This window comes from Larimichthys crocea, chromosome XX, assembly GCF_000972845.2.
Source record: "Larimichthys crocea isolate SSNF chromosome XX, L_crocea_2.0, whole genome shotgun sequence".
Taxonomy (NCBI): Eukaryota; Metazoa; Chordata; class Actinopteri; family Sciaenidae; genus Larimichthys; species Larimichthys crocea.
In genome coordinates, this window is record NC_040030.1 from 5,483,053 (window position 1) to 5,509,851 (window position 26,799).

The following is a 26,799-nucleotide window of genomic DNA, read 5'->3' on the forward strand; positions in this document are numbered from 1 at the left end:
GGAATTTATCAACCATGGAGGTGACGTGAGCTGAAGTCTGTTACCTCTGTTGCGAAAATAAATTAGCTTTTCAAAATAAACTTCAGCAAGTTCTATAAATTCTATATAAAAGTTTAACACTGTAAATGAATGAAGATAATGTAATGTGTTAAACATCTGGTAGAGGCTGTACTCATACCAGATGTTTAACACTTGCATTTAAAACTATAAATATATATGTCATACAAACATGTAAACTTTACTGTAAACATAGTTGATCATGTGACTGTACTATCTTCTTATAGTGGAGATACCAGATTTGGATTTAATAAAATACTACCAAACTTCAACACTAGACATTTTCCAATTAACTAATTTGCATTTGGACCTTTTAGTTCTTTACAGGGGTTATTAAGAGTACAACTCTAATGACATTCAGTCTCATAATATTAAATCATGAGCTGTAACTCAGACCTGAGACACTGGGGCTATCACAGACAAAAATGAATGCAGAAAAACAAAAATACATCAATGTCATATATTATATAAATAATTATAAAAAATCAAATACATCAATGTCATATATTATATAAATAATTATAAAAAATCAAAACATTCAAGTGTGAAAAAACATGTGATAACCATAATCTGTGTCCGACGTGATTATGTGAAAATCTCATTTACTTTCCCCAGTGAAACCACTTTGGAACATCTGCATCTACACTAGGGCAAGCCTCATATTAGATCGCATACAGTATGTCACAAGGTGTAAGAAAGCAGCTGACTGACAGAAAGCAGGCATACATGCAGACAGTGAGAGTTGTGAAAGAAGGGAATGGCTGATGGGTTTTTTACCTGTGGCCGCAGCATCAGGATCCCTGCCTTGGCGGTCTGCTTCTAGCCATTGGTACAAAGCTATGGACGAGCCACATGCAGAAAAACATGGAGCAAAAAACAAAGAAAAAAGGGGGCAATGTCAAAACAAATGCACACAGAAAAGCAAATTAATCAATGTATGAGAATGAGTGAAGCATGAACGACACATAAGCTATCAATATCACAAGAGAGCATGGCATTTAAGACATAACACACATGGGCTTTAAAAGTATTAGCACTCTGAAATGGCGCATTTTACTCATTCAGTTTCACTTAATATTTTAGTAGACACTGGTGCAATTATGTTGGTGAAATAGCCTAATGAGAAGGCAAAAGCAAATATCACAAAATGCAGACACATGCAGAACATTAGATACATATAGTGTGCCATCGTCTGCGAAGTGTTGTAACACTCACAAGACCTTTTAATGAATATTTGGTCTTTCACAGGGTAAAAAGTGCCATCTCAGAGGTGCAAGACTCAATGAATATGTTAAGATGCATGTCAGCGTCTGTTTTGCATGATGGAGCTGTGAGTGAAGTAGTAGGTTGTGGTTTAATGTTAGTGAGCAGCACACTCTGAGTCAAATCAAGCAGCAGCATTTGCACAGAGACAAACATTTTCATGAGCAGCACACCCGCAAACATCATATTTAGATCTCAGTCAAACACCACAGTGACAACTTCTGTGTGTCTTGGCTTAACATCTATAATTCCTCAGTCATAAACGCAGTATAGTGTCAGACTTTGTTCAAATACACAGAACTTCATTTGAAATTCTAGTGGAGAGCTCAAGGTTTTTAGAGATAAATATGTATAGTTTAGTTATATTTTGGAGAAATATGTACAAAAGGATGCAGAAGCATCTCAATTAATTGGTCCATCCCTATAAAAACAAGTCTTGCATTTGAATATTTCAAACTTGACAAGCAGATACCCATTTCATATTATACTGCCAGACAGTGGAATAAGATGATTTTGTGAGACGAAAGCAGAATGACCAAAATCAAACCAGCAGATACCTTTTTGGGACTTTTAGTCCCTGTTGTGGGTTTACACTGAACCATTTCCAAATCCATTATGCAGCTTGATAGCATCTGTTTTTTATACCCTCCTGCAGGGTGGTAGCCTACACCTTTCAATCTCAAAGCACCCAGTTTGTAACACAGGTTTTGTGTTATAAACTTGTATTCTGAGCTCAAGCTGAGATAGCCCTGGTGACATCATTATACCATCACCAGGATTATTGTCTCAGCCCTGACAGATCTCCAGCTCTACTCCTGCTGTGACCGGTTGAGCTGTACTCTCTAGGATGATCTGACTGATCTTAGTGCGTCAAACTTGGCATTCCCCTTTAACACGCTGTAACCATATTTAGTGTAAACATCTGGATTATACCAGAATAAAGACAAGCTAACCTCACTGTTGATGGAGGTAATGTGTGAGCATACAGGCAGGAGGTAATCCCTGTGAGGAAACCTCTGCTCTTGTGATTGAAGTCTCCAGGACCGAGATTAGAAGCCTTAATCAGCTCTTTCCTAAACACCAAATTTCCTGTGGAAAGCTTTAAGGTCAGAACACTGCTGATGCTGATTAGGCATCTTTTTTCAGAGCGCCTTGAACGCACCATGAAATATAACTGTTGTAAAAAAAGAGACATGTAAGATGGTGCAATAATGTGTATACCAACGGAAACATGGATAGTGTTCTGTATGTCTGTATCCACTGTGCGCACACACACACACACACACACACACACACACACACAGAGCGGGGACTGGGATTTCAAGGTCATTACAGTGAAAGAAATACTTTTATGCAGCTGGTAAATTCCTGAAATAGACTAAGTGCAGATTCTGTCCATGCGTCCACACACACACACACACACACACACACACACACACACACACACACACACACACACACACACACACACACACACACACACACACAACACCATATCAGTGTTATCTCTGCAGTTTCCTCCTCACTCTTACATAATTGTGCTCTTCCTGTCTAAGACAGTTTCTTCAATCACTTCACTCACTCTCTGTATGCTGAGGCACTGGTGCTGTTGTCTTATAACACTTTCTATGAAGACCCCATCTATGGTGCATTCATAATGCTTTATGACTACACTTATAAAAACACAGAATGCTTTCTGATGCACTTTATGAACAGTCATAAAACATTATTAGAACGAATTAGAACTTAAAGTTCAAGTTTAACCTCATACACATGTTCTTCATAGAAAGTGTTACCTTTTATTGTTTTAAACTGACCTTCATGCTGTAAAACTAATCCACACACAATGCATGGCAAAGTTTGTGCTGCTCCTCTACCATCACAGCAGACTCGCAGCCCATCAGTGAAATGAATCCCTATAAACACTCTAAATTCACCCTGACAAAATGATTGAAAAAAGGACAAAACATCGTCTTACTGCGTGATGCTGCAGGTCAAAAAAAAGAAGAGGGAAAAGAGAATCACTTGGAAAAAATATGAATAAGGCAGGGAACACAGATCTCTACCAAGGCCGACAGTCTGATCTGCAAGTACAACCACTACTGTATGTGCAGTCTTAATGAAAGTGAGGTGAGCAGACTCCTGCACAAGGCTACATAATAACATCAATCAAACAAGTTGATTCAGTCATGCTGTGTTTAATTTAATCAAACATATACCTGATGTTCAGTTATTGGACTATAACATAATGGTCTGATTTGGTACTTTCATTATAGATTATTCTTGGGAACATCTGAAGAGTGTATAACTCATTCCCCGAGCTTTACAAAGGTAAACCTGCTCACATGGAAAGATTCCATCAGTTTCATCACTCTTCATCACTGCAGAGGTTATTTTTCCTCTCTCGTGCGCTGAACTGAAAGTTTCCCCAGTCATTCTGTGAAATGAGGTGTCACTTTTAAACAGTGGATGAATCACAAGTGAGGGAAGCATTCAGCTGCTGTGTAAGAGGAAACCCCGCCCGCCTGCCTGCCTGCCTCTGTTCACTCTTATCTGTCCGTTCTCACACTTCAGATGGAATCACACACACTGAAGAAGCGCAAAAAAACATTCTGCAACATATAAACAATCTTCCTGCGTCGAATGAGGTCTTGAACAGACACACACACTCGCTTCATAGATCCTTGGATGTAAGGGTTGCACACAAGATCAATGAAGCGGTTTAAAGTGATTGTGATTATCAGAATTGGCTTGTGATCAATGAGATGAAGTATTAAGCTGATTAGGTATTGGTCTATAAATACTGCTGCTCCAAGCACAGAGCGCTTGACTTGATGGATTCATTATTGATGCTGCCTAAATTGCACTGATATTCTTTCAGCTCAGTCCTGGTAATCTATTTCACTATGCATAAATTTAGTTTCAGTAATAAAAGGATCACAAATCCAATGTGCAGAGCCAACCAATAATGAATACACCAGCATTAATAGGGCTGCAACTAGCGATTATTTTCATCATCAATTTCTCCATCAATCCATTTGTTATTTGGTCCATAGATCATCAGAAAATGTTAAAATTGTCCTCAAAGGTCTTAATTTGTCCAAAGATATTCAAGACTCAAAATGATTAACTGATTACTAAAATAACTGGCAATTAATTTAGTAATTGACACTAATCAATTAATCATTGCAGCTCTAACTAGCAGTATATACAAATCTGTTACACTGTTGCACTGGGTGACATGGTCCTTTATTACCATGAACACATTAGTCACACAAACGCTGTCCTGCTGCCACAAATATTTACTAGAGCATCAAATGTAGATTAATCCAAAGCTGATAATAGTCCCAAATAAATACACCATTTCCTCCCTGTTTTAGTCTTGTTTGTTCAAATCTACAGCGAGCAGCTGAAATGACTGAGATGTTTGTGAGCTGTTTCTAAAGATTCACTCTCCAGTTATGAGGCTGTCAAAGAAGTGAGAAAGTATTGAGATACATACAGGCTATTTAAGCAACACACTGTTGGTTTTAGTGTTTAGTTGTTGATAGTAACTATGGGACATTACAAGCTTTTTTCTTTAACTGCAGCGTTTCATTTCAATTGACAGTCCAACTGCACGTTTATCTAAACGACACGTGTGTCAAAGTCAGGTCAGACTAACTTGACACTGACACACATGGAGTTTTGGTGACCTGTGATATTGTGACTTGAACTTCATCCTTCATCATCTCATAGATGCAGTTACAGTTACAGTTCTGGCTGCAATGAATGGACTACCTTATGACGCACACAGGCAATATGGTGAGACAGAAGAGAAAAGATGGCCCAAAGCACAGAGGCTGTATGAGAGCAGCTCACTGTACAGGAAACCAAAGCAATTATGTTGGTGAGTCAGTGTTAATCCCAAATCTCATGAACCTCTGGGACTGATGCAGAGGATTGACTGTTTCCAGCCAGCTTCATACTTATAATAATCACTCAATACCGCTCTCAATTCCCTCTATGATTTCACTCCCTGGTTACCTAATTTAATGTGAGGTGGTTTTTCATTATCAGGCGGTCTGTAACCTCTTCCACTGTGCTTTAGCTCTGGTGCTTTGTTTGTTTGTAAGTCTACCTGCCCAATGTGAACTAAACTAAACACAAGCAGACAGCCGGACAGTCCGATATCAATAACATGAGACACTATTCATAAATAAACTGTGACTCAGCATTCATCACGTTAGATTTAGAGTTTATGTTCCATGTGAGGTCTGTGACCTTTACTTTCTAATGGCATTACAGCACTGAGATGAATGCAGACACGAGCATGTTTTAAAATTTATAGATGCTGCTAAAAATAAACTCTGTAGTTTATGTTTAGCTTCATGTAGGGTAGTCAAAAGAATCCATACATATTATTACTCTGTTACATATAAACCTATGTAGACGGTCTGCCTATGTTTTCTTATTTTGTCGTGGCATGAAAAGACGTATCAGGTATCGTTATACCTTAGCTTCATATACTGTATGTACAGCCGCAGAAAACAGCTCGTAACATTCCCATCAGGAGAAACATGCTGCAGCTTCAAACTTTCCTGTCACTCTCTCTCATCATCACCTTCATATTAGGTATTAATGTTCTCTGTCTATTTCCTGTCATTTCCTTTGTCTTCTCTTCATCACTCTTTTTCTCTTTTCCCGCAATCTCCCTGTTTTGTTCTGTTCTGTTGTGTTGACTGGATGTCCAGCGTGTTGGTTCGTGTCTTTGTTTTGGCTTCCTGCAACAAGTTTCCATGTTTGATTTTGGATATTTCCATATGTGTTTTAGAACTGGTATCATTTCTGAAGCTGCAGCACATTTCTCTTGATGGAAATATTTTGGGCTGTTGTAGCGTGTTTTCCCGTGATGCCGCCGTATTTAGCTTGTACAGTCACATCCAGGTAAGGATGGGTATTGATCCGCTCACATCAGAAAATTATGTTTGATGTCTAATCAATCCAGATAAGGCTTAGTTATAAACCCAATGCTGTGAAATATTGTTATACCAAATCATCTGAATTGAAATGCTGCCAGGTCGAGTCTATGTAGAGACAACACCACTTTACAACTGCACACAAGCATTAGCCTGTTAGAGGCTTGATAAAGTCTTTAAACTGAATATTTCTGAGACAATTCTAAGTTATGTTGCTGAAGAACACAATGTGACCAGCTACTCAACAAAGAAATCTGTGGTCCATATATGTGCACCTTTCAGTTTAATAGCTACTTTCCTTGATTTTCATGATGCATGTTTGGGTTCTTGGCATCCAACAAAGACACAACACCACTGTGTGACCAATGTTTGCTAGGTAGTAGTCACAGAAAGCACACACACACACACACACACACACACACACACACACACACAGCCTCGAGTCAGATTACAGAGAAAGCTTGGAAAGCGTTCTTTAACTTTCATTTCCATCATCAAATCTGAGCGGGGAGTAAAAGCAATCTGTTCCCTTGTTCCTCGATTCCTCTCCTCTCCCCCTCATCAAGGTGTAAGTGTCTGGTTGCCATGGGATACCCTGAGGCTGAGAAAGCAGCCGACGAGAGCAGCCCCGCCATTAAAAGTGAATGAGAGTATGTTAAGAGTCTGAGGGCTGATCGGGCCCTCGCTGCTGCCTCGCAACAGTTCAGCACCAACAGATCAATGAAGTCTGAGAGTGTGTGTGTGTGTGTGTGTGTGTGCGCTGTCTGTAACTGCTTCTTTCTCTGCCATTTCCATACTCTCCTAACAACCTGTTTTGGTTTCTACTGGAAAACACTTCTATTTACAGTGTTTAGTGCAGATGTCCATCCAAAAAGCTTCACAAAGAGTGTGACACTCTTTAGAATAAACTGTGTCACTGGTGTGTGACTTCTAGGCTTTTGTCCAAACAACAGCCCAGAACACAAAGATATTCTGTTATTGATGCCATCAAACTGATAAAATGAGCAAAATGTCACATTGGAAGTCAGTCTGTGACACTAAGCCCTGAATTCCACTGCCAGACTTTGTTAACGTCAGATGAATAATTAGGCCACATAGAATAGAATAGAACAGAATTGAATAGAATAGTATAGAACAGTAACTACCTCAAGGGGAAATTATTTTTTTCAAGTCTTTTTACATGCATTTTTACCTGAAATACAACCACACACACAAAGAGCTCATAGACATGCAAAATGTAGAGAGAAATGTGGTGATGGGCAGCCACAGAGCTGTGCCCTGGGAGCAGTTTCTCAAGGGCACCTCAGCAATGCCCAGGAGGTGAACTAGCACCTCTCCAGCTACCGCTCCACCTTCCATACTTTGGTCCATATTGGACTTAAACCGGCCACCCTCTGGTTGCCAAGCCAAGTTCCTATGGACTGAGCTACTGCCGCACCTCAGCTGTTTAAGTGTTTTTCTTTTGTATGTTCTCAGGACAGGAAGTCTGCACACAGTGTTTTATTTTGAAAACTGACCGGATTCTTGTTACCATTTCTCAGTCTGACAGCTCGATCTGCTCTGTGTCACCCATCACAACTTCCCAGAATCCAAGAGATCATCTTCAAATGTATTGTTTTGTTCAATCTCTATTAACTTTACAACCATAAATAACAAAGAGAAGCAGCAAAGTGGGAGAGAGAGAGCCAATTCCATATATGGATCATGTCTGAATTAGAAAATAATGATGATACAATTAGAAAGACGTTTTGCACAGCCCTGTCCTCCTCCATCTGTGTTTCTTGTGACAATCATCAAAATAATGAGGTCATTCCCAAACAGCCAGTTCAGCTTTGCAGGAGGGGTTCCCCCCCCTGAGTGTCAAGGGTAGGGTATTATATGACACATACTGCATCATTAGATCCACAAATCACTTAATGCACCTCTAATTACATGCAATAGCCTTCAGGAGGATGTCTTCAGAACACATATACACCAGTATGTGAATACACAAACACACACACACACACACACACACAGAGTGAGGCAGCATCTCATTAGACAAAACATGCTAGAGCTCAGCTTCTTACCAGACACACACTAACACGAGCACATGCGCGCACACACACACACACACAGGAGCAAGATGGAGGAACTAATCATATGTTGGCTGCAGACACTGATGAATAATGCATGTGGAGCCTGTTGCCCTGCTCGAGCGGGAGATCACACGCTCACCTCTCAGAGTGTGTGTGTGTGTGTGTGTGTGTGTGTGTTGACATGACTGACAGGCTTTGTTGCCCCCCTTCATGGCCCTCCAGCTTCACATCAGTATGTGTGTGTGTCTGCTCGACCTGCTGCTGAAGGACTCGTACAGACAGAAGAGCAAACAGCAATCTCCAGCCGACTGAGAGACCATGTTTCACCTGCAGCGTGGAGACAGACGGTGTGTGTTCGTGGCTTTCAAAGCGGGGCTGCAGCCGTCATCGTGCACGGTCCCTGGGGCACAGACGTCTTGTGCTACTTCAAAAGCATCTGCCTGTGCCTATTCTGAATATCATTAAATCGTCCCCCTCTATGCACGGAGTCAGTCGTGCGTGAAAAGCAACAAAGCATTGCGGGTCACTCTCTGACAAAGAGCCTGTAGAATACAATCAGTACAAGGAGACCACAAACAACGGCTTCATGAAGCAGAGAGGTGGTATGGAATGTGAGCAGGTAGAACAGAGTTAGTATCCGCAGATGTAAACTGATTCTTTTATCATCAGACAGATTTCACACATTTCTGTCCGTTAGTCATCACAGCACAGAACAAACAAGCCTTTTCTCTGAAATCAAACAGAACCAAATCCATTATCACAGCAGAGAAATCGAACCAATGGAGGCCGTGATATCCTGAATTTTCTCTGTACTCTGTATCAAGACTAACCTTGCAAGACAGCGGGGCTCACAAGATCACACTAGAATCTATCTCACCAGACTTGTGTCAGAAACAATAACCTCACCCACAGGTTTCAAAATCTGTGGTTATGCCCACCGCCATATTGACAGTCCTGCCTCTTCTGCCTGACTGATCTATAAATCGTTGTGAATCATCAGTGGACCTGAGGCGGGTTGAATGACACCTGAGTGCTCAAACAAACCATCTGTAACAGCACATACCTGTCAATCAAAGCATCCATGCTGTTAATTCTGCATAACATTAAGCTTTAATGTCTGTGTAAAGTCAGAATAAACGTGTTCTGAGTTTGTCAGACCAAAGAAGAAAACCACCCAGCCTCAAGTGGCTGCTCGAGGGATTGCAGTTTTTGGCACTTCCACTCAGCCACCGAGGTGGCCGCTCGGTCCGAACACCGCAGTTCAGCTCGCTGCTACGACGTGAACTCCAGACATGATTTAAGACTCGGTGTGCGTTACAATGGCGGCTGATAGTATTAGTTTTATCAAAACTGTATACTGAGTATGATTCATTGACGGAATAGTTTGGCTGTAAGTTAAGAAAAAAGAGAAGTCTTCATGGCCGGAGCCTCACTACAAGTCAGCAGGAGTTCATCTACTGCTCCCATAACGCTCGTCCAATTGGCTTCACCAACACATTCCACCACCCTGTTCTCCACCAGCAGCACCTGCTACAACTGGGCAGCCGGCCTAGCGGCACAAAACACACTCAACCTCTTCGTTCTCTCTAAATGGAACCAGCGCCCGCTGTGCCGAGCTGAGCTGCCAACGCCTGGCACTGGCTGGGTGGGAGCAGCACCCATCTGTCTCCTTGGCAACGGGTCAACTAAAAGATGGAGGGGGGGCTGTTGTTGTTACGATGTAAGATGGTGGGGAGGCAGTGGGTTAACACCTTCTAATCTTTTAATCATTATGAATTGTCTTTACATGATGAGGATCAGATCTGCAGGGGGGCACAACGAGAAGACAGGCCAAGAGAGAGAGAGAGTAAGTGTGTGTGTGTGTGTGTGTGTGTGTGTGTGTGTTACAAAGATCCACTGTTCCAGTGCCCAGGCTGAGCTGGCTCCATCAGTCCTATTCAGTGCTGTATTGGCCGGCCACAGGACGCTCCTGTGGTGATGTCATCATTCTGTCATGCTGTCAAACACTGCTTTGTTTTTATTCACTTTAAAGGTGGAGAGGAGAGGAAAGGAGAAGAGGGAGGAGGAGAGGAGGCCGAGGGTGGCGGACTCATTTTCATGCAGAGACATGCTCTGGTTGCTCCCCTGGGTCCTTCCATGATGGGAGGCTTTTGTGTTCCTGCTTCATGACACCTGACTCTATCAGCAGATTAGCGGCTGCTGTTTATCTGCAGCTTGTTATGAGCCCTGATGAAACAGATAACCTCACTACGCTGGATGAAATCAGTGATAGACACGATGGAGGAGACACATTGTTACGTCCGTCCACAGAGGGAACTGCGGAGAGGCGGGGTGTCCACTTATCCATGTTAAGCTGTGGTTGCCACAGTGGCATAAGTCCAGCATTCTTTAGTCATGACAACAGCATGTCAGTGGGCTGCCAGCAGGCAGGCTGAGGAGTAGAGGAGCTCTGCTATCAATTAAAACACAGCTTTACTCCTTCAACCTGTTGCAGATGCTTCTGTTGAGTGAAATGTTCACTCTCTCACACATTCAGGCTTTTCTATGTCATCTCCCTGAGGACGCCTTCTTTGAGCATCTCTTCTGTACATTGCGACAGATGTTAGTATTGACAGCGTGTCCCTGGTATGAATCAAGCTCCTAAACCCTAGATTCTTATAATGCAATACATAAGATCTTTTGTGAGATCATCCTTGTCTGCTACATCTTTCTTCATATTTCTGCTTTAAGTTTATAGGATTTGCAAAGCTCCTCCAGAGCCACAGAAGACATTATACAACCGTTTTCACAAGCTGAGTCAAAGTAGAGTACTGTCCATGACTTTCTTACTGAACACTCTACTTTCATCTGCTGCTGAAGCGCCAAACAACGACAGCTTCAGATAGGAGACAAGGAATCTTAATAGTCAAGTTTGCATCCAGATGTTGCAGATTTTAACCAGATTTTTCATAAAACTGGCAACGGTTGTTGGCAAAAATGTTAATTAATGTGTATCCACTACTGTTATGTGAATATTAGGACTTGGGCACAAGAAAAACGCTAATTCTACAAGCCATTGTAGAAAAGACACAGTGGGATAAATTATATAGGAGAATGCAAATGATGAAAAATAATGTAGAATTTGAGCGACATGTCACGTGCATGCACATACAGAAGCATGTTTCAAATGTACTTTGTTACATTACCTAGAATTACAAATAAACTAAAATGATGGGACAAAATAAACGGTCATGTGACTATTCCTATGTAAATAAGCCTCTGAAGTGATTATAGTATAGTAGTACATATTTTAAATGGGATATCTGGGTTCATAATTTGTCCCTTTTTTTGGCCCTTTTGAGCTTATTTTGACAAACAGCTTGAAGGAAGGACTAAGCCTTTGTACATGGGGTGGATGCTCTACCAACTGAGCTAAACAAGACCCCAACATAAACTCATTTTATCATAAAGAAGTATGTCAAGCAGGCCGGACGTAGCTGTGTGTCAGTGTATGTGTGTCAGTAAATGACAGCTGTTTTCACAGCAGCTGCAGAGCTATAACAAGATGGTGACGAGCCTGATGGGAGTGAGTCACTCTTCAGCTATGAGTTGATTATTAAGGAGGTCAGGTGTGTCTGTCAGGCTCAGGTCTCATCTGGCTTCATTGCGCTTATGATGACTTTTGAAAATTCATTTTGGTTTAGCCAGATGTTCAAGGAATAAACTAGAAACTGCTTAAATAAATTGTTGTGCTGTGGGTCTGACCTTCCTCTGATGATGTAAATCCATCATTTGCCTCAACTTGAGAAAAGCAGACCTTGATTTAAAACAACTCTGATCTGATCACACTTTGGAAAGAAGATTGTTGATTGATTCTGATCTGTTCCCATTTTGTTCTTTACTAACTAATTGATTCCAGTCCGTTTTTTACTCAACATTTCCTGCACAGTTGTTTCACATTAAAAGCATTCCAGCTGAAAGTATGTAATCTCTTCTTTCTTTCTTTTTGGTTTAAAAAAATCTACAAGAAATATTTAATATTTGAATATACTTTTATAGCAGTTGCATAACTGCTGCTGTATAAACATCTGAATAACAGAGTTTTTTTGTGAATTTAAGTAAAAGAAGTTGTGAAATGTTGGAATTACTAACATATAAAGAAAAACTTAATTCATCTGTAACTGTTAACAGAGAAAGACGAGGAGTGAAATATGATCTCTGTTGGCAGAGGTGACAAAAGCAGCATCAAGCAGAACAGATGAAGGGAGAGCGTGACAGGGATCGCACGAAAAGATGTAGCAATCCATAGCGAGGGATGACTAACAGAGACAGAAAGACAGATCAGAGACACAGCAAGCCTCGCAGCGATGCTGAGAGACACCGAGACGAGAGATGAACATGGAGCTAAGAGACAAGAAATCAGTGTGGGGAACAAAAACACGACTGCCAGGACGAGACACGGTGGGAGGAAGAGAAAATGAAGCAAAGTGGACAGCTGTGGAGTGGGCAGGGCCAAAGTTTCATTACGCGGAACAGAAACAATGCTGCTCTTTTAAAGCTGACATGACAACACAGTCAGTGAACCCTCAGCATAGAGAGCTGACCCCACAGCCTGGATGTCTGGACCCATATCTAAGTGCTGAAAATCAAGTTTCGGATTTAGGAGTAAGAGAATGTAAATGCTTCCAAAATCAGAAACTCCATGGAAACTATGGAAATTGGGGGTAATTTAAAAACTGTTTTTTCTGTTCTATGTTGTTCTCCTGTCAGAGAAACTCAACACTTCCTGAACAGCTCTTTAAGATTAAAAGCATTCTGACTCAAAAGGAAATAACTCCTTCTTTTTAAGGAGATTTTAAAGTAAAACCAAGCTACAATTACCGTGGCTGTAAAGTGAGGCTAATGTACCAAAAACTGCAGTTGCCCAAATGTCCACTGAGGCTGGCGACAGTCAATCTCCTGGCCTCCATATTAAAATGTCCAAGAGTGATGCTGCTTTGATTGACAGGTTAGCACCATCACAGATGGCTTGTTTGAGCATAAGGCTTAATTTGGCCCGCCTTAGCTCCACCCACAGTCCACGTCTTTTCATATTTTTGGATTAGCAGGAAGACGCGAAAGCAGGACTGCCAAGATGGAGACGACCAGAGCCACCACATTGAGCTTCACGACGGCTCTTCAGAAAGCTGTGGGTGACGTCACGGAGACAACGTCCATGTAGAAGATGTGTTGAGTTACATCGTGCTGTATCATGATTTGATTATTGACTTTGATTTGACAGTAATTCTGCTGCTTTTTTCTAAGATATCACCAAACACATCAGATTAAATGTAACAAAAATAAAAGTCTTTAATCAAATAATGGTACACTGTAGCTGAGTTTCTCATCTTTCATACAAATACTGTTATCATTCACGTTCAACACTTCCTGCAGATGTTTCACATTAAAACAGTAACAGTGGGCTGGCGCATGGATCCTGATTGATTCTTGCTCTCTGAGCTGAAAAATGTGATGACTACATTTTGCTGTAAATCTCACAGACATTTTTCAAAGTCACTTTTCCTGAAACTGGCTGTTCAAAGAATAACTACAGGTCCTGGTGTGGTGTAAAGATTCTGGTGCCTATTTTTCCTTTGCAGCCTGACAATTACTAAACCCTCAAACCAAGCAAATCCTAACATTCAACCACAGTGTAAAATCCACTCCCTTTTTAGCATGCAGCACAAAACACATTCCAGCTGTCCCACAGCAAGCTACAGAAAGTGAGCAAAGGGAGGTCCTCTTAAAAACGTTTTTTTTCCTTGTATCCTTTTCATAAATGGATGCAGGAGGTGGTTTAAAGGGAGTGAACAGAGATCCTTGATGTACGATCAGAGCTGCAGAGGTACAGACAGCTTTCCTGCATCTGCTAAACAAGGTGCAAACATATATGTAATCAAACAGTAAAGATATTCAGTTGGATCAGGCTCCACACTCACACATTTATCATTCACATGCAGACCTGAAGCTGCCCTGTAGAGATAGTCACTGGCCTGACTCCAAGAGGCCTGCAGCAGACATCTTTGATCTTTGGGAACATCGCGTTATATGGCCGTTTGAGGAGCAGTAAAACCAAAGGGTCATTTCCATAATGAAGCTGGAGTGTTATCTACCCAGTCTGTTAATGGCACTTCCTCTTACAGCTTAGATCTTGATGTTAACACTGTACCTAACAATTATGTTGATGAGCAATCTGCTGCTAATTGGGCTCATTAAGTCTATAAATGGAAAAAAAAAATGGCAAACTGGAAACTGTTTTTTTTCTTTTCTTTTTTCCTTTATATTTACTTCAAGTGTAAGTATGGTGACATGAATACACATCACATGATGTACATATGTTATGGGTCAATCTCACATGGAGCACCAAACCAGCAGTCTACTGACACGTTTTGTGTGAGTATCACAGCCGCATACATCTTACACTGTTCCTTCATTACCATGAACACAAAATCCCATCCCATCCCATTATACCATCCTGCTGCCACAAATACTCACTAGAGACACAAATGATTTGACAAATGCACTGTTTATGAGCAGCTGTTTGAGGGAATGACTGCCACATTTTAAAAAAATAAACTAAGAATAAACAGAATAAGCTCTGTCTGTCGGTTATACAGACTACTTCAGTGTGACCTATTCAAAAAACCTATTCAGCCACAACTCTCTTGTTAACACTCGAGAACAGCTCTTAGTGCTAAGCAATGCAAGCACCCGTGTTGAGATCTCTCCACAATAAGATGGAGGAGCTAACAGTGCTAACAAGAGGGAGTATGGAGAGTGAAGCATTACAAAGAAATGGCTGAATGAAGTCGCGAGGACTCGCTGGTAACTCTGGATGACTTTAAACTTGGACAGAGTGGACAGGAGAGCAAAGAAGAGAGAGGAGAGAGACACACAGCACAGCTATTATTTTATTTATTTATGTATTCATGAGTATTTTTCTGATCCACTTTGTACACTGCGAATCACTGTAACAAGTAAATTTCCCCGATGTGGGATTAATAAAGATTATCTTATTATGATTTGATTCTTACTTTTATGAGTTCTTGCTTGTTAAATGCTCATTGAACCACCTGCAGGTTAATATCAGTTTTGTTGAGAACATTTCCTTCAGACACAGATTCCATATCGAGGCTTGTCAGAGTACATTATTGAGACTACATGTGGACGGGTGTCTGATGTGCTAACAGGTACCTGTACATAAGAGCTGCTTTGTCAAACTATCCACTGAACAATGAGAAAACCAAAGAACCATTTCACATTCTGCATGATGTACTATACTCGATGCACATGCACATGCACATGCAGAGGGTATTTAATGTGTATGTGTGTGTGTGTGTGTGTGTGTGTGTGTGTGTGTGTGTGTGTGTGTGTGTGTGTGTGTGTGTGTGCTGGGAAACACATTAAAGAGAAATGCTTTCAAGCCTGGCCGGCTGACAGTCGACATAAATTACTGTGTATAATCAGAAGGAGAAAGGATGAGAGTAAGTCAGCGGAGGGGGGTGTTCAGAGATGTTGGCTGCTCTGTTTAGCTCATTCAAACCTCTTCAGCGAAATCATTTGTCTTGCTTAAATGCTCTACCGTCTCCACGGCAACCACTGTGCATCCTGTAGTGCACAGAAAAGGCTGAAGGGCCTGCTGTTAATGGAGGTTACGTCATCCCGTTTGAACCCAGGCACATGTTAATTATGTTGGCTCTGAGCAGGCCCCTCAGCTCACCACACGGAGCCACCTGAGCGTAGTGACAATTAGAAGGCAATACTGGCAACGGTTTATAATGGTACACCCCCTCTGGCTGCTACAAAACCCAGAGCAGCGTAAGGGGGGCTACAGTTTGAAGAAAGGGAATCATAAAGGCTCGGAGCGGAGACAAAGACAGACAAAGAGTGAAAGATGGAGTGACAGAATGAGACATGTTTGTTCTTACAGCCCTGAGGATGGGCGGGACATTAAGGACAGTTGCATAAGCTACTTCAGCCATACTTCAGCCTTCAAGCAGAGGAGGGCTGATATAATGTGAATGGAGAGATGGATAGAAGAGAGGACACACTGGCAGCAGAGGATGTCCTTTTCTCTTCCAGAAACTCACAGGAGTGAAAGAGTAAAGGCTGGAGATGACGCAAAGTTCTGCAAAGATGAGAGAAAAAAAGTTTCACTGCAAGCACGGAGGGCACTGATGTTTCTGCACTGAGTCTGACACAGCCTTCAGCTAAATAAATATGTACGTAACACCATTCCTTTAATGCCCAAAATATTAAAGCTGATACAGAGCCTCACCATCACACTCCCTGAGCGACATAACAACCACAGGGTGTGTGTTCTGTGTGCTGGACACAACTCAATGGTGCATTTCATGCAAATACCCAAACTGAAAGTCTTTTGTCAAACCAGCTGGAAAACATCTGCATGATTCTAGAAACAGCTGCAGGCACTGGAGCACTGTATCACGAACAGTTTCAGTCCGTAATGCGAAGAGAGAGACTAAGACTGACTCTGCACAACACCTACATGAGGACAAGGTGGCATACAAGAATTCCTGCAGCTTCAGTTTAAAATACCGTTTCTAAACCTTTTCTGTGGCTCTAGAGGATGACCGTCAAGTCTTACAAAATAACCCTGATGATGTCATAGTGATGTCAGCCTGGGCTTGTAAATCACAAAAGCGCACACACAGCCTGTGTGGTGCATATTTCTGGACTAAAACAACAAGCTAAAATGCTCTGTGGAGCTCAGTCATGTGACATATGAGCAACATTGTTTACACTATATATTCATTTAATCCATTGCAAACATCAAAATATTGATTTGTGCAGCTTTAAAGCCGGCTGTGAATCAGTGTGGCTGCTTCGTCCTCTCACATCCCTCGTGCCGATAAAGCTGGAAGATAACAGCACCACATTTATAACCATGTCTGGTGTGGAACTTGGTGTTGCTGTGTCCAGTCTCGCGGCCAACCCGTCATCTCCAACTCCAATCTCATCTTAAACTAGTCAGGAGTCGACTCCACACCAAAACCAGTGTGAATTGAGAAATCCTGCCCCATTTTTTTAATGTAAAAACATCAAACTTTGAGCTGACAGACATACTGCATCTGATCACTTCCTCCCTCTATCTCTGACATTAGAAGAACTTCTCTTCCCATCAGTCTTTGCTCCTCTCAGATATGTCATTCCTGCTGTCCCTGTCATGCTCTCACCCTTCGTCTCTCCGCTGGGATAAACAATCCAGCGCCTGGTTCGGAAATAGCTGCTGAGTGTCTCTAATCTGCCTCGACAAGTCCACCGATGGCCTGATGGCCCAATTACATAACCTGATGTTTCCGGGTGGGGGTGGGGCATCGTCTGGGGCGAAAGTGAATGTGGCCCAAGTTCAATCAAACACACACACACACAAATTAATAAAACTAATGAATTGGTGATAATGTGGTGTTGGGATACATTCTGGGGGTTTTACTTTGGGCGGCTGGGTGCTGTGACATAATGATGCCAGGTCATGCCTCACTGTCCTGAGCCCCCGTTAATAACACTAATTCATGTGTAACTGTTATTTAGTCATTTCAGTTTGAGGCAGTGAAGGCTTTAAAACGGCAAACTAAACTACGGTTCTCTTACCCATCCTTCATCTCTATGGAGGCCTTTATGGACTTTACAGTGCTCATTAATGACAGTAGTCTAAATGACTGTGTGTTATCTGGCCTCATTTTGCCCCCCATAGTTTTATTTTTCTGCAGGGAATAATCATCACTGCCTTCAGCCGCTGCTAAATTCTGACTCTCAGACAAAATGAACAGTCGGCATGATCCACTCCTTCAAAGACAAACACACCAAGATAATCTCTGCTGCACATCAGTTATCCTTACAGCATTACACTTTGGACTGTTATGGCTGCCAGTGGTGCCTCTTATGACTGTGTGTGTGTGCGTGTGTGTGTGTGTGTGTGTGTGTGTGTGTGTGTGTGTGTGTGTGTGTGTGTGTGTGGGCCACCGGGGAGCTGTTAGCCTCTGCTGAGCCACTTGCGGGACCCATCCATGCTGAATATCTCTGCTGCAGTAGAGGGAGGTCATGACGGGGTGGCTTCATTACACACATCGCTGGTTTGATTCACTACATTCTGTCCTGTGCGGTCGTACTGGCAAATTAATGGTGTGCATTTGCCGGAGAACAGCGGGGAAAGAAAGAAAAGAATGAGACAGATGCAGAAATGAGAGGACTCAATCCATTCTGTGGTTTAGAACAAATAAATAAAGTTTGGAGGGTTGCAGTTGTGGAGTTAATGACATGTACTCTTGATAGCGGTCATGCTTTGTTTACACAGCCTTATCACACAGACCAGAGGTCAATGGATATGAGTTGGAACTCAATCAGTGAGAGATCAAAGTCCAATTAACCAGCCCGCAAAACCACTAACACACACACACTTATTTTTTGTCTTCAACAAGTAGACATGACCAACCAGGCGGACACATTTTTATATCCACATCTGTCATTCTGTGTTGAGCTTATATAAAACTTTTCAAACATATATGTGCATTAGAGGAGGCAGTTTGCTCAGTTTGCATGTTTGTGAGGTCCAACACACTCCGTCAATCTCACACTGATGCTTATTATTACCCTAAAAAGCAATTATGTAATAAATAAATGCTCAGGCCGTGTTTGTGAAGTATAATCCAGTGTCCTGTGCTGTGTGTCCAGCATGTCTTACAGTGAGATGTGGGGCCCCTCTACCACAGAGCGGCCTTAATCCGCCATGAGGGGCCTTCGTTAGCGCTGTGCAGCCTAACACAGTTATGTAAGGAGATTTACAGCCTGTCTGACATAACACTGCGCTGCTCCACGCTGTTACAATGATGAGGTCCAGCTGAGCTGATGTTGCCTGAGTGTGTCATCGGGGATTCGGAGGTATTATATGAAGGCATTACATTCAACAATCAATCAGAGTTAATGTGGGCTCATTAATCACAGCTGTGTCACTGTGGTAGAATGTGTTCAGCTTGTTTTCCTCGGTCAGAGTTCCTGCGACGGTGCAGACTCACACAAACAAACAGAGCACACAGTGTACCATCACACCACATACATATCTGCTATTGATTTGTCAGGGTAAATACAGCAAATGAAACACGAGTGGATGTTTGGACTGAATAGCACAGCTAGAAGGAGGGCAAAGACAAAGCACCATCTCCAAGATCCAGAATAAACTTTGAGGCTCAACATTACAGAGCATCCTCATATAAACTAAGAAGAGTGATCAGGAGACTGTATTTATTCTCATTAAATATCAAAAACTATCAAGCGTCCAAAGTTTGCTGGTCAAAAAAAAGTTTTGTAAGCAAAGTTTCTAGAAGCATGATTGTGTAAAGATGAACTGAGAGTTTGACATGTTTTAAGTGTAAATCAGCTTTAACTTATAATTATAAAGTGAACGTTGGCAATAGAATAATGACACAGTCTGTGTTTGGATTGGTTCCCTATGAGCCTCATTTTCACCATACAATTTTGTCTGCCATTGGACAAATGAATGAACAAACTCCCATTTTTTCACGTTACTCTTTGCTCCACCCCAATATCAGTTACTTGCCTGTACATAGCATATTTATCAAACCATATTATCACTATGCAATGAACGTCATTACAATGGCGTCCACCTGTTTCCAAAATTCAATATGACAATGTGACAGCGGTGAGCATTTCTTATTTCACTAGGATTTATTTTGTGTATTCATCAATTCATCTAGCCATCTAGTAAGTCTAAAGGTAGGGTTGTTTTTAGTGAGGGTTGTCTTTTTTGAAGATGAAGATATACTTTATTAATCCCTCAATGGGGAAATTCCTTTTTCACCCTATTTTATTTTGACATGCATTTTAACCCAGACACACACATGCAGTACAAGGTACAAGGGCTCATAGACATGCAAATGTGGAGAGAGATGGTGGAGTGATGGGCAGCCCCCCTGAGAAGTGCCCAGCGAGCAGTTGTGGGGGATCAGTGCCTTGCTCAAGGGCACTTCGGCAGTGCCCAGGAGGTGAACTGGCACCTCTCCAGCTACCAGTCCACCTTCCATATTTTTGGTCCATGTGGGACTTGAACCAGCCACCCTCCGGTTCCCAAGCCAAGTCCCTATGGACTGAGCTGATTGGGTCACAAACCAATTCTCAGGCTTGGCTTGGACATCTCTAGTCCAAGGGGGTTTCATCAGATACTTGTCACATATAGGATAGAAAGGGGTCTTGAAAACCTGGAACATGTGAATAGCTGACATTGGCACCAGCACTTGGGTGAATGAGATATGTAGAAACGCTTGAGTAGACAAGGACTGTTAATGTTGGATACAGGCTGTAATAGTTAAGTGTACATCAGCCATCCTGGGTGTTCATAGACAAGTACATCGATTCTGGGGAGGTCAATAGAAGAGGCCTGTTGTCCTCTGTTCACTGAGCATGAAGCGCTTTGTTCAGTGAAGAGGAAGAAGCGAGAGAGACGGGCCACAGTGTCTGTACTGAGGTCTGCTACCTGTAGAGTCTTCAAAGGATTCTTGAAAAAAGATAACCATTATGTTTCACAAATGGCTGCCCTTCAATGCATCTCCAAGATTACTGTGTGCACTCGTAATACACACATAATCTCTCAAGCTCGTGTATGAAATGTTGATGAGAGGGCAGAGCTAAAACAGCGGAGGATTCACGTTCAGGATTTCATTACATTACATTACATTACATTGCATTTAGCAGACGCTTTTATCCAAAGCGACTTACAGAGGAGGACATAAGCTGAGAAAGGTGTAAAGGAGCACAGAATAGTTGTTAGTTTTGTTAGTTTTGTTAGGCAGGGAAGCATTCTCGAAACAGAAAGGTTTTTACAAGTTTTTTAAAGGTAGAAAGGGATGTTGCTGTTCTAGTAGCCGTTGGTAGGTCATTCCACCATTTGGGGACGACCACAGAGAAGAGTTTAGAGTGACCTCGCTTTGCGAGAGGCGAGGGTACAACTAGACGGTTTGTATGAGCGGAGCGTAACGCCCTGGTCGGGACGTGAGCCTTTAGTAAGGCGCTGAGATAGGCAGGGGCAGATCCTGAGGTGGTTTTGTAGGCTAGCGTCAGAGCTTTGTGTTTAATTCTGGCAGCTACAGGCAGCCAGTGCAGGTCGCTGAAGAGTGGGGTGACATGTGACCTTTTAGGTTGATTGAAAACCAGTCGCGCTGCGGCATTCTGGACCATTTGCAAAGGTTTGATCGCGCAAGCAGGTAGGCCAGCCAAGAGCGAGTTGCAGTAATCGAGGCGGGAGCTGACTGTAGCCTGAATCAGGAGCTGAGCGGCATATTGGGTCAGGTACGGTCTGATTTTTCTAATATTGTACAATGCATAGCGACATGACCTCGCTACGGAGGAAATGTGTTCAGAGAGAGAAAGACGATCATCTAGTACCACGCCCAGGTTTTTAGCAGCATGGTTAAAACCTGGGAAATAGAAATAGAAATCTCATGCCATGGAACCCAATTTGTCTAAAATTTTGATTGGTGTAAAATTACAATGCAATATAAAATGATGACGTTTCCTGGTGTGAGCTGCATTTTATATTGCCGAGGTCTAGCTGAGAAACAGTGAACAATACAGGCTACCTGTAGGGAATACAGGCTAGAGAAATGTCAGTGACATTTTCATATATACCCTTGAGAGCCTGAAGGATGTGATGTGACATTCTGAGATAGAACCTCAGGTTGGGATAATAACCAAGAATGGGTTAATAACCTTTTACAACATAGTACCCTGATATACCTCACGTGGTTCTATAAATACTAAACTGGATAATGCAAGAACACTGAAACATGTTCTGCACATGAGCACAACCTTTTCCATTTTGCTTTTCTAGTGCATGAACATAGGTTCAATCTGCAAATGTGTCCATGAATCCCATGCAGAGTTGAGAGGGTAAGCAGAGGATGCAAGCTCGTTTTACTTACTTCTGTCACTATGAATGCCTTCAAGCAGAGAGTGTCAGAAATTGTACTCAGCTATCCTTTTTTAAATAATGATTTGAAGTGGCTGCTAGAAGAACCCAGACTTCTTAATGCAAAAAAAAGAGACAAAAACAGGCAGTGATGTTCAGTTTCCATGGTCATGTCTAGCTCCAACAGATAGTGTAGGCCCCTCTGATAAACCACAACCCCCCTGGCTCCCCTGGTTCTTTTGTCTTCTTCCTCCCCCATAGTGACAGAACATATGGAGCTCAGGGTCAGAGGTCACTCTGAGGGAGGGGTTGTGAAATGGCTCCTCACACCTCCCAAGATCAACTGCTCACTTTGCAGTCGGAGACAGAGAGGCGTTTGCAAAGGGATGTGACCAGTCAGCAACAGCTAGCAGCATCATCTGAAGGTCGTTGGGTTGCGCTGACTCCCAGAGGGAGATGATCCATCATTGATGCCCCCCCTCACTCATGCATCAACCCTTGAACTTTGACAGCGAGCACATGGCACTCTCAGCTACGCTGTGAGGGTCTGGGATAAGACCTGACATCCTGACACTCAACATGTTGTAAGGCAGGCAGGTTCAGTCAGGATCTTCAACTTCAACTCGCAGAGTGCACTTGAGGCAACAAAAGTCTTTTGTCAGTCACCCCCACACAGTCAGGCAAGTTCCTGCCCAAAGACTACAGCCTGCCTGGAAACAGCTTCTCGTCTGTAGAGTTATCTTAAGTTCATAAAGCGAGAAGAAACATTGAAGAAGCAGCCGACAAATGCTGCTGACAATGCAATGACAATGCTGTTTTTGGTCTTGTCTGCTTTAGTTTCTTCTCCTTCCCTTTATTGTCTCTGCAGCAGTTATTTGTGTCAACCACTGGTCGGGCACACAGTTAATGGGAACATTTTACAGTTATACGGCAACTATAATTACAAAGGGATTCTCTAACAGCATTAGAAGCATCTTCACCCACAGCTTTTTAATGACAAAGTGATCTGGAGTTGACTGTTTCTAATAATTTTACAACTTTCCAAAACAGTTCGTGCCCTTTTTACCCACCCAGTGGCCAGGTGTGCACAGGTATAAAAGTAGATGGGGTTTAAGCTTCTCTCTGTGATATTCTTTACATAACTGCTCCCATGACCTCTAGTTTGTACAATGGAGTGCAATGGCATGAATGCCTTAAAAGAGAACCTGTCTGATGTTGTGCACCTTTATACCATGCAGGATTCAATATGGCAAGACTACAAAGACATGCCTTTTACCCCAGATTCATTTATGGCTATTTGGAACCAGTATAAAAGTCATCTGCGTTTAGATATGGTCGGACAGTCCAAAACTCAAGAGGCTCAATGTGGACTCTATTTCTGTTTTTCTGTACTTTCTTAGAGAGATTTGTTATTTTGTTTGTTTAGGAACATGAACTCCATGTGATGGACGCCATTTCTTTGTCCTAAAATTGTTTACAAAATGATTGCATGTCCAAAACAACAAGAGCCATTAGTAAGCCGACTTATAGTGAAAGGCTTTATGAAGAAAGACAGGAGGATGCCGCTGATCAAACACTGGGGAGAGTGGAATCATGAGCATCAGTGTGTGTGCGTGTGTGGAGGACACAGTGGTGAGGCCTGGCCGTGTGTTACATTACAGTGATGCATTCAGTGTAGCCTGGAGGAACTGTCTGAACGGATTACTCTAACAGGCTTAACAGCAGCCCGGCTGAGCTAACCGAGCATGAGGCAGCGAGTGGGGCACAGAACTCAGAGAGATGGACCAAATTACTACAGGGGGAAGAGAGGAGGAAGAACTGATGAGCCACGAGAGAAGAAAAGAGAGAATCTGCAGTGAAACAAAACATGTCAAAAGTGAAATCCAGAAAAACAAATGACAATGTGACAAAGAAAAGGACAAAGGTTCACTTTCTTTTACTGGACATGCCGTACACTATCATCTGCCCATTATCCAGGCATACTATTGTTAGCGTGTCAAGTCAACAGGGGAATGCGCCGCTGTTGTTAGTCCCTGTCATTATTAGCATACATCAGTGGGCAGTGCTAACGTGCAGCCTTTGTGCTGCCTGACTCTCAGACCGTCTGTGTGTGGACAGATGGTCCAGGCCAGAGGGAGCTTTAACTGCTCAAATCCCTTTTGTGTCCTGCTGCAGGACGCTCCACCTCAGCCCCGGCCTACACACACCTTTATGCTCCGGTCATGTTTAAAGCTGCACTGGCTGACCTCCCAGTGCCCGGTGGCAGCAAGAGGCTCTCTGAACACACTGAATACTGATAACCAGAAACATGGTGAGACTGGCCCGCTGTAGCTGTAAGTCCTCCCAGAGGAGGATCATCATTAAAATGGCTTACAAGCTGCATACAGGTGTGTTTCAGGGTTATGAATTCATCGCATTCATCTCATGAGACCAGTGGCAAGTTTATTTGCATAGTGTTTTGCCAAAATACAGCCTCTTTCAGACAGACCAGACCTAGTAAAATTCTCACTCGAATAAGATTAACATAAAGGCTGCAACAGCAGGACAACGTTAAACATGCACAGAGCACTAATAAATAAAACAGAAAATGCCTTTAATGAGCCAGTTTTACGTATTTTTTCAGGTCCACTCCATGACAACAACATGGATACATGGATAACGCAGAATATATAGCAGATACTTTATGTAGCACAAGAGTAATAATTGTCCCAGCTTAATGTCAGTTTATGCGTTGGCATTGGACTGTTGCTGTTGAGACTTTACAGGAGATGAAGTCAGCAGTAGGCTCACATTTGACAGGAAACAAAGACATCCTCATCAGGTTAGTAAGAATTAAGTCTGACCATAAAAAACATAATCTAACTCTTGGACTAGAAAGTGTAAAGTGGGCAAACATTGCTAGCTATCAATCAAACCAAATTCACAAAATCAGAGAAGTCAGCAAGTATTTGATAAATCTTTTAAGAGTTGAATTTGTTAAATGAAGTCCTGCCTGAAGTCTAGCTGTTACTAGAGTCATTCACATTGAAACAAACATGTTGAAACTTGAACTGCAGGAAGGGGAAACCTTTACTGCTCTGCACCTGCGAGAAACCGGAGGTGAGTTTTAATCCCCACGCTTTAACCAGCTCAGCCGATTCTCCCTGAGGTGATGATAACTCATTTTCATGTGGGTTACAGCCAGTGACTGACCTGCGATAAACGCACCGACAACAGTCTGTCTAAATCCAGTGACGAGTGTGGGAGAGCAGTGGGTGACATCCAGGCGTGAAGAGGGGGGACGTGTGAAGGATGGAGACAAAGAGGAGGACGTGAAAGGAGAAGAGAGGAGGGGGGAGAAAGTCTTGTGCTCGCAAGTTGAACACCTGACAGACCCGATCAACTGAGATCTGAAACTGAGCATCTGTAGTTTTCAGGAGAGCCTGAGCCTCCACTGTGTGTGTGTGTGTGTGTGTGTGTGTGTGCACGTACTGTTCATCTGTGTGTGCTCATGCATGCAGTATCAGTAACCATACAAACAAGCATGAAGGCTTTGCTTTGTCACACCTCATTAATGTCGCTCCTTGTCATCACTACAAGTTTCAGCAAGAGATCATTTGCTCACACTGATGAACAATATTTTAATCAGCATTTCACCAGTATAACACCCAGGCAGCAGAGGCTGACATGTCCTGACTTTTGGTTTCAAACACCAAAAACCCTAGATCCTGCACTTCCCATAATGCAATCTGACAGCATCTTTCCTCATGTTTTGTGTGAGGATCAAAGATAGTTTGCAGCGACAACACTACATGCATTAAAGGAGTTAAATGTGTTTAACTAAGGTTTAATATTTAATGAAATTAAGCTAAATGTACTGTAACGGCTGATTCAGAACAAATCGGGCAGTGCAGCAAAAACACCAGTCCTCCCAGTTATCTGAATGGTGGGAGTCAGTTTAGGCTGCGGTGGTTTGTCAAAAAAAAAGAAAAGTTTAAGAGAATCAAGTTTAAGAAAAACAAAACCTGTGTTCTCTTGATTATTTATCCAGTCAGAAATGTCTCTTAAATTGAGACCATCCATTCTAAACTCTGATACTCTAGCCGTTGTGTTCTGACTTGGTTTATTTCATGTACCCAGCTTCTAAATCTGCCTGGTTCACAGTCTATGCGACAAAATATTACCACAAAGAAGCTTCCTTTGGTCTGTGTTTGTTGTGAATGAGAAAAGGGAGTGTTGGTACAGAGACAGTCGGTGAATCAGAGAAATAAAGTTATTTTCTGAATGTTTCATGGCGCTTACATTCAGCAGCACCCCACACCACCGCAACGCCTTGTTTGTTTTGAATGCGGCCTCATGCAGTATTCACAACTAAGAAGTTGCATCGCCATAACCAAAATCCCATGTGATATCTAGTGATGTATGCGTTTAGTGGTTGAGTTCATTAAAACATTACCACCCTCTCTAGTCAACATTAGAAACACTTGTCAAGTCCAGTTTATTTATA

At 42.3% G+C, this 26,799-nt stretch overlaps 1 protein-coding gene across 4 annotated transcripts in view; it reads right to left on the minus strand.

The window, feature by feature from the left end:
- Window positions 1-26,799, minus strand: part of dennd5b (DENN/MADD domain containing 5B) — an 84,734-nt gene that overhangs the window by 54,535 nt on the left and 3,400 nt on the right. For 2 of the 4 annotated variants that reach the window (XM_019257639.2, XM_010748303.3), the window contains exon 2: window positions 835-894. The exons of the other annotated variants lie outside the window; for them this stretch is intronic. In XM_019257639.2, the coding sequence (XP_019113184.1) occupies window positions 835-894 (60 nt within the window). The remainder of the gene's footprint in view (window positions 1-834; window positions 895-26,799) is intronic. 4 annotated transcript variants of the gene reach the window in all.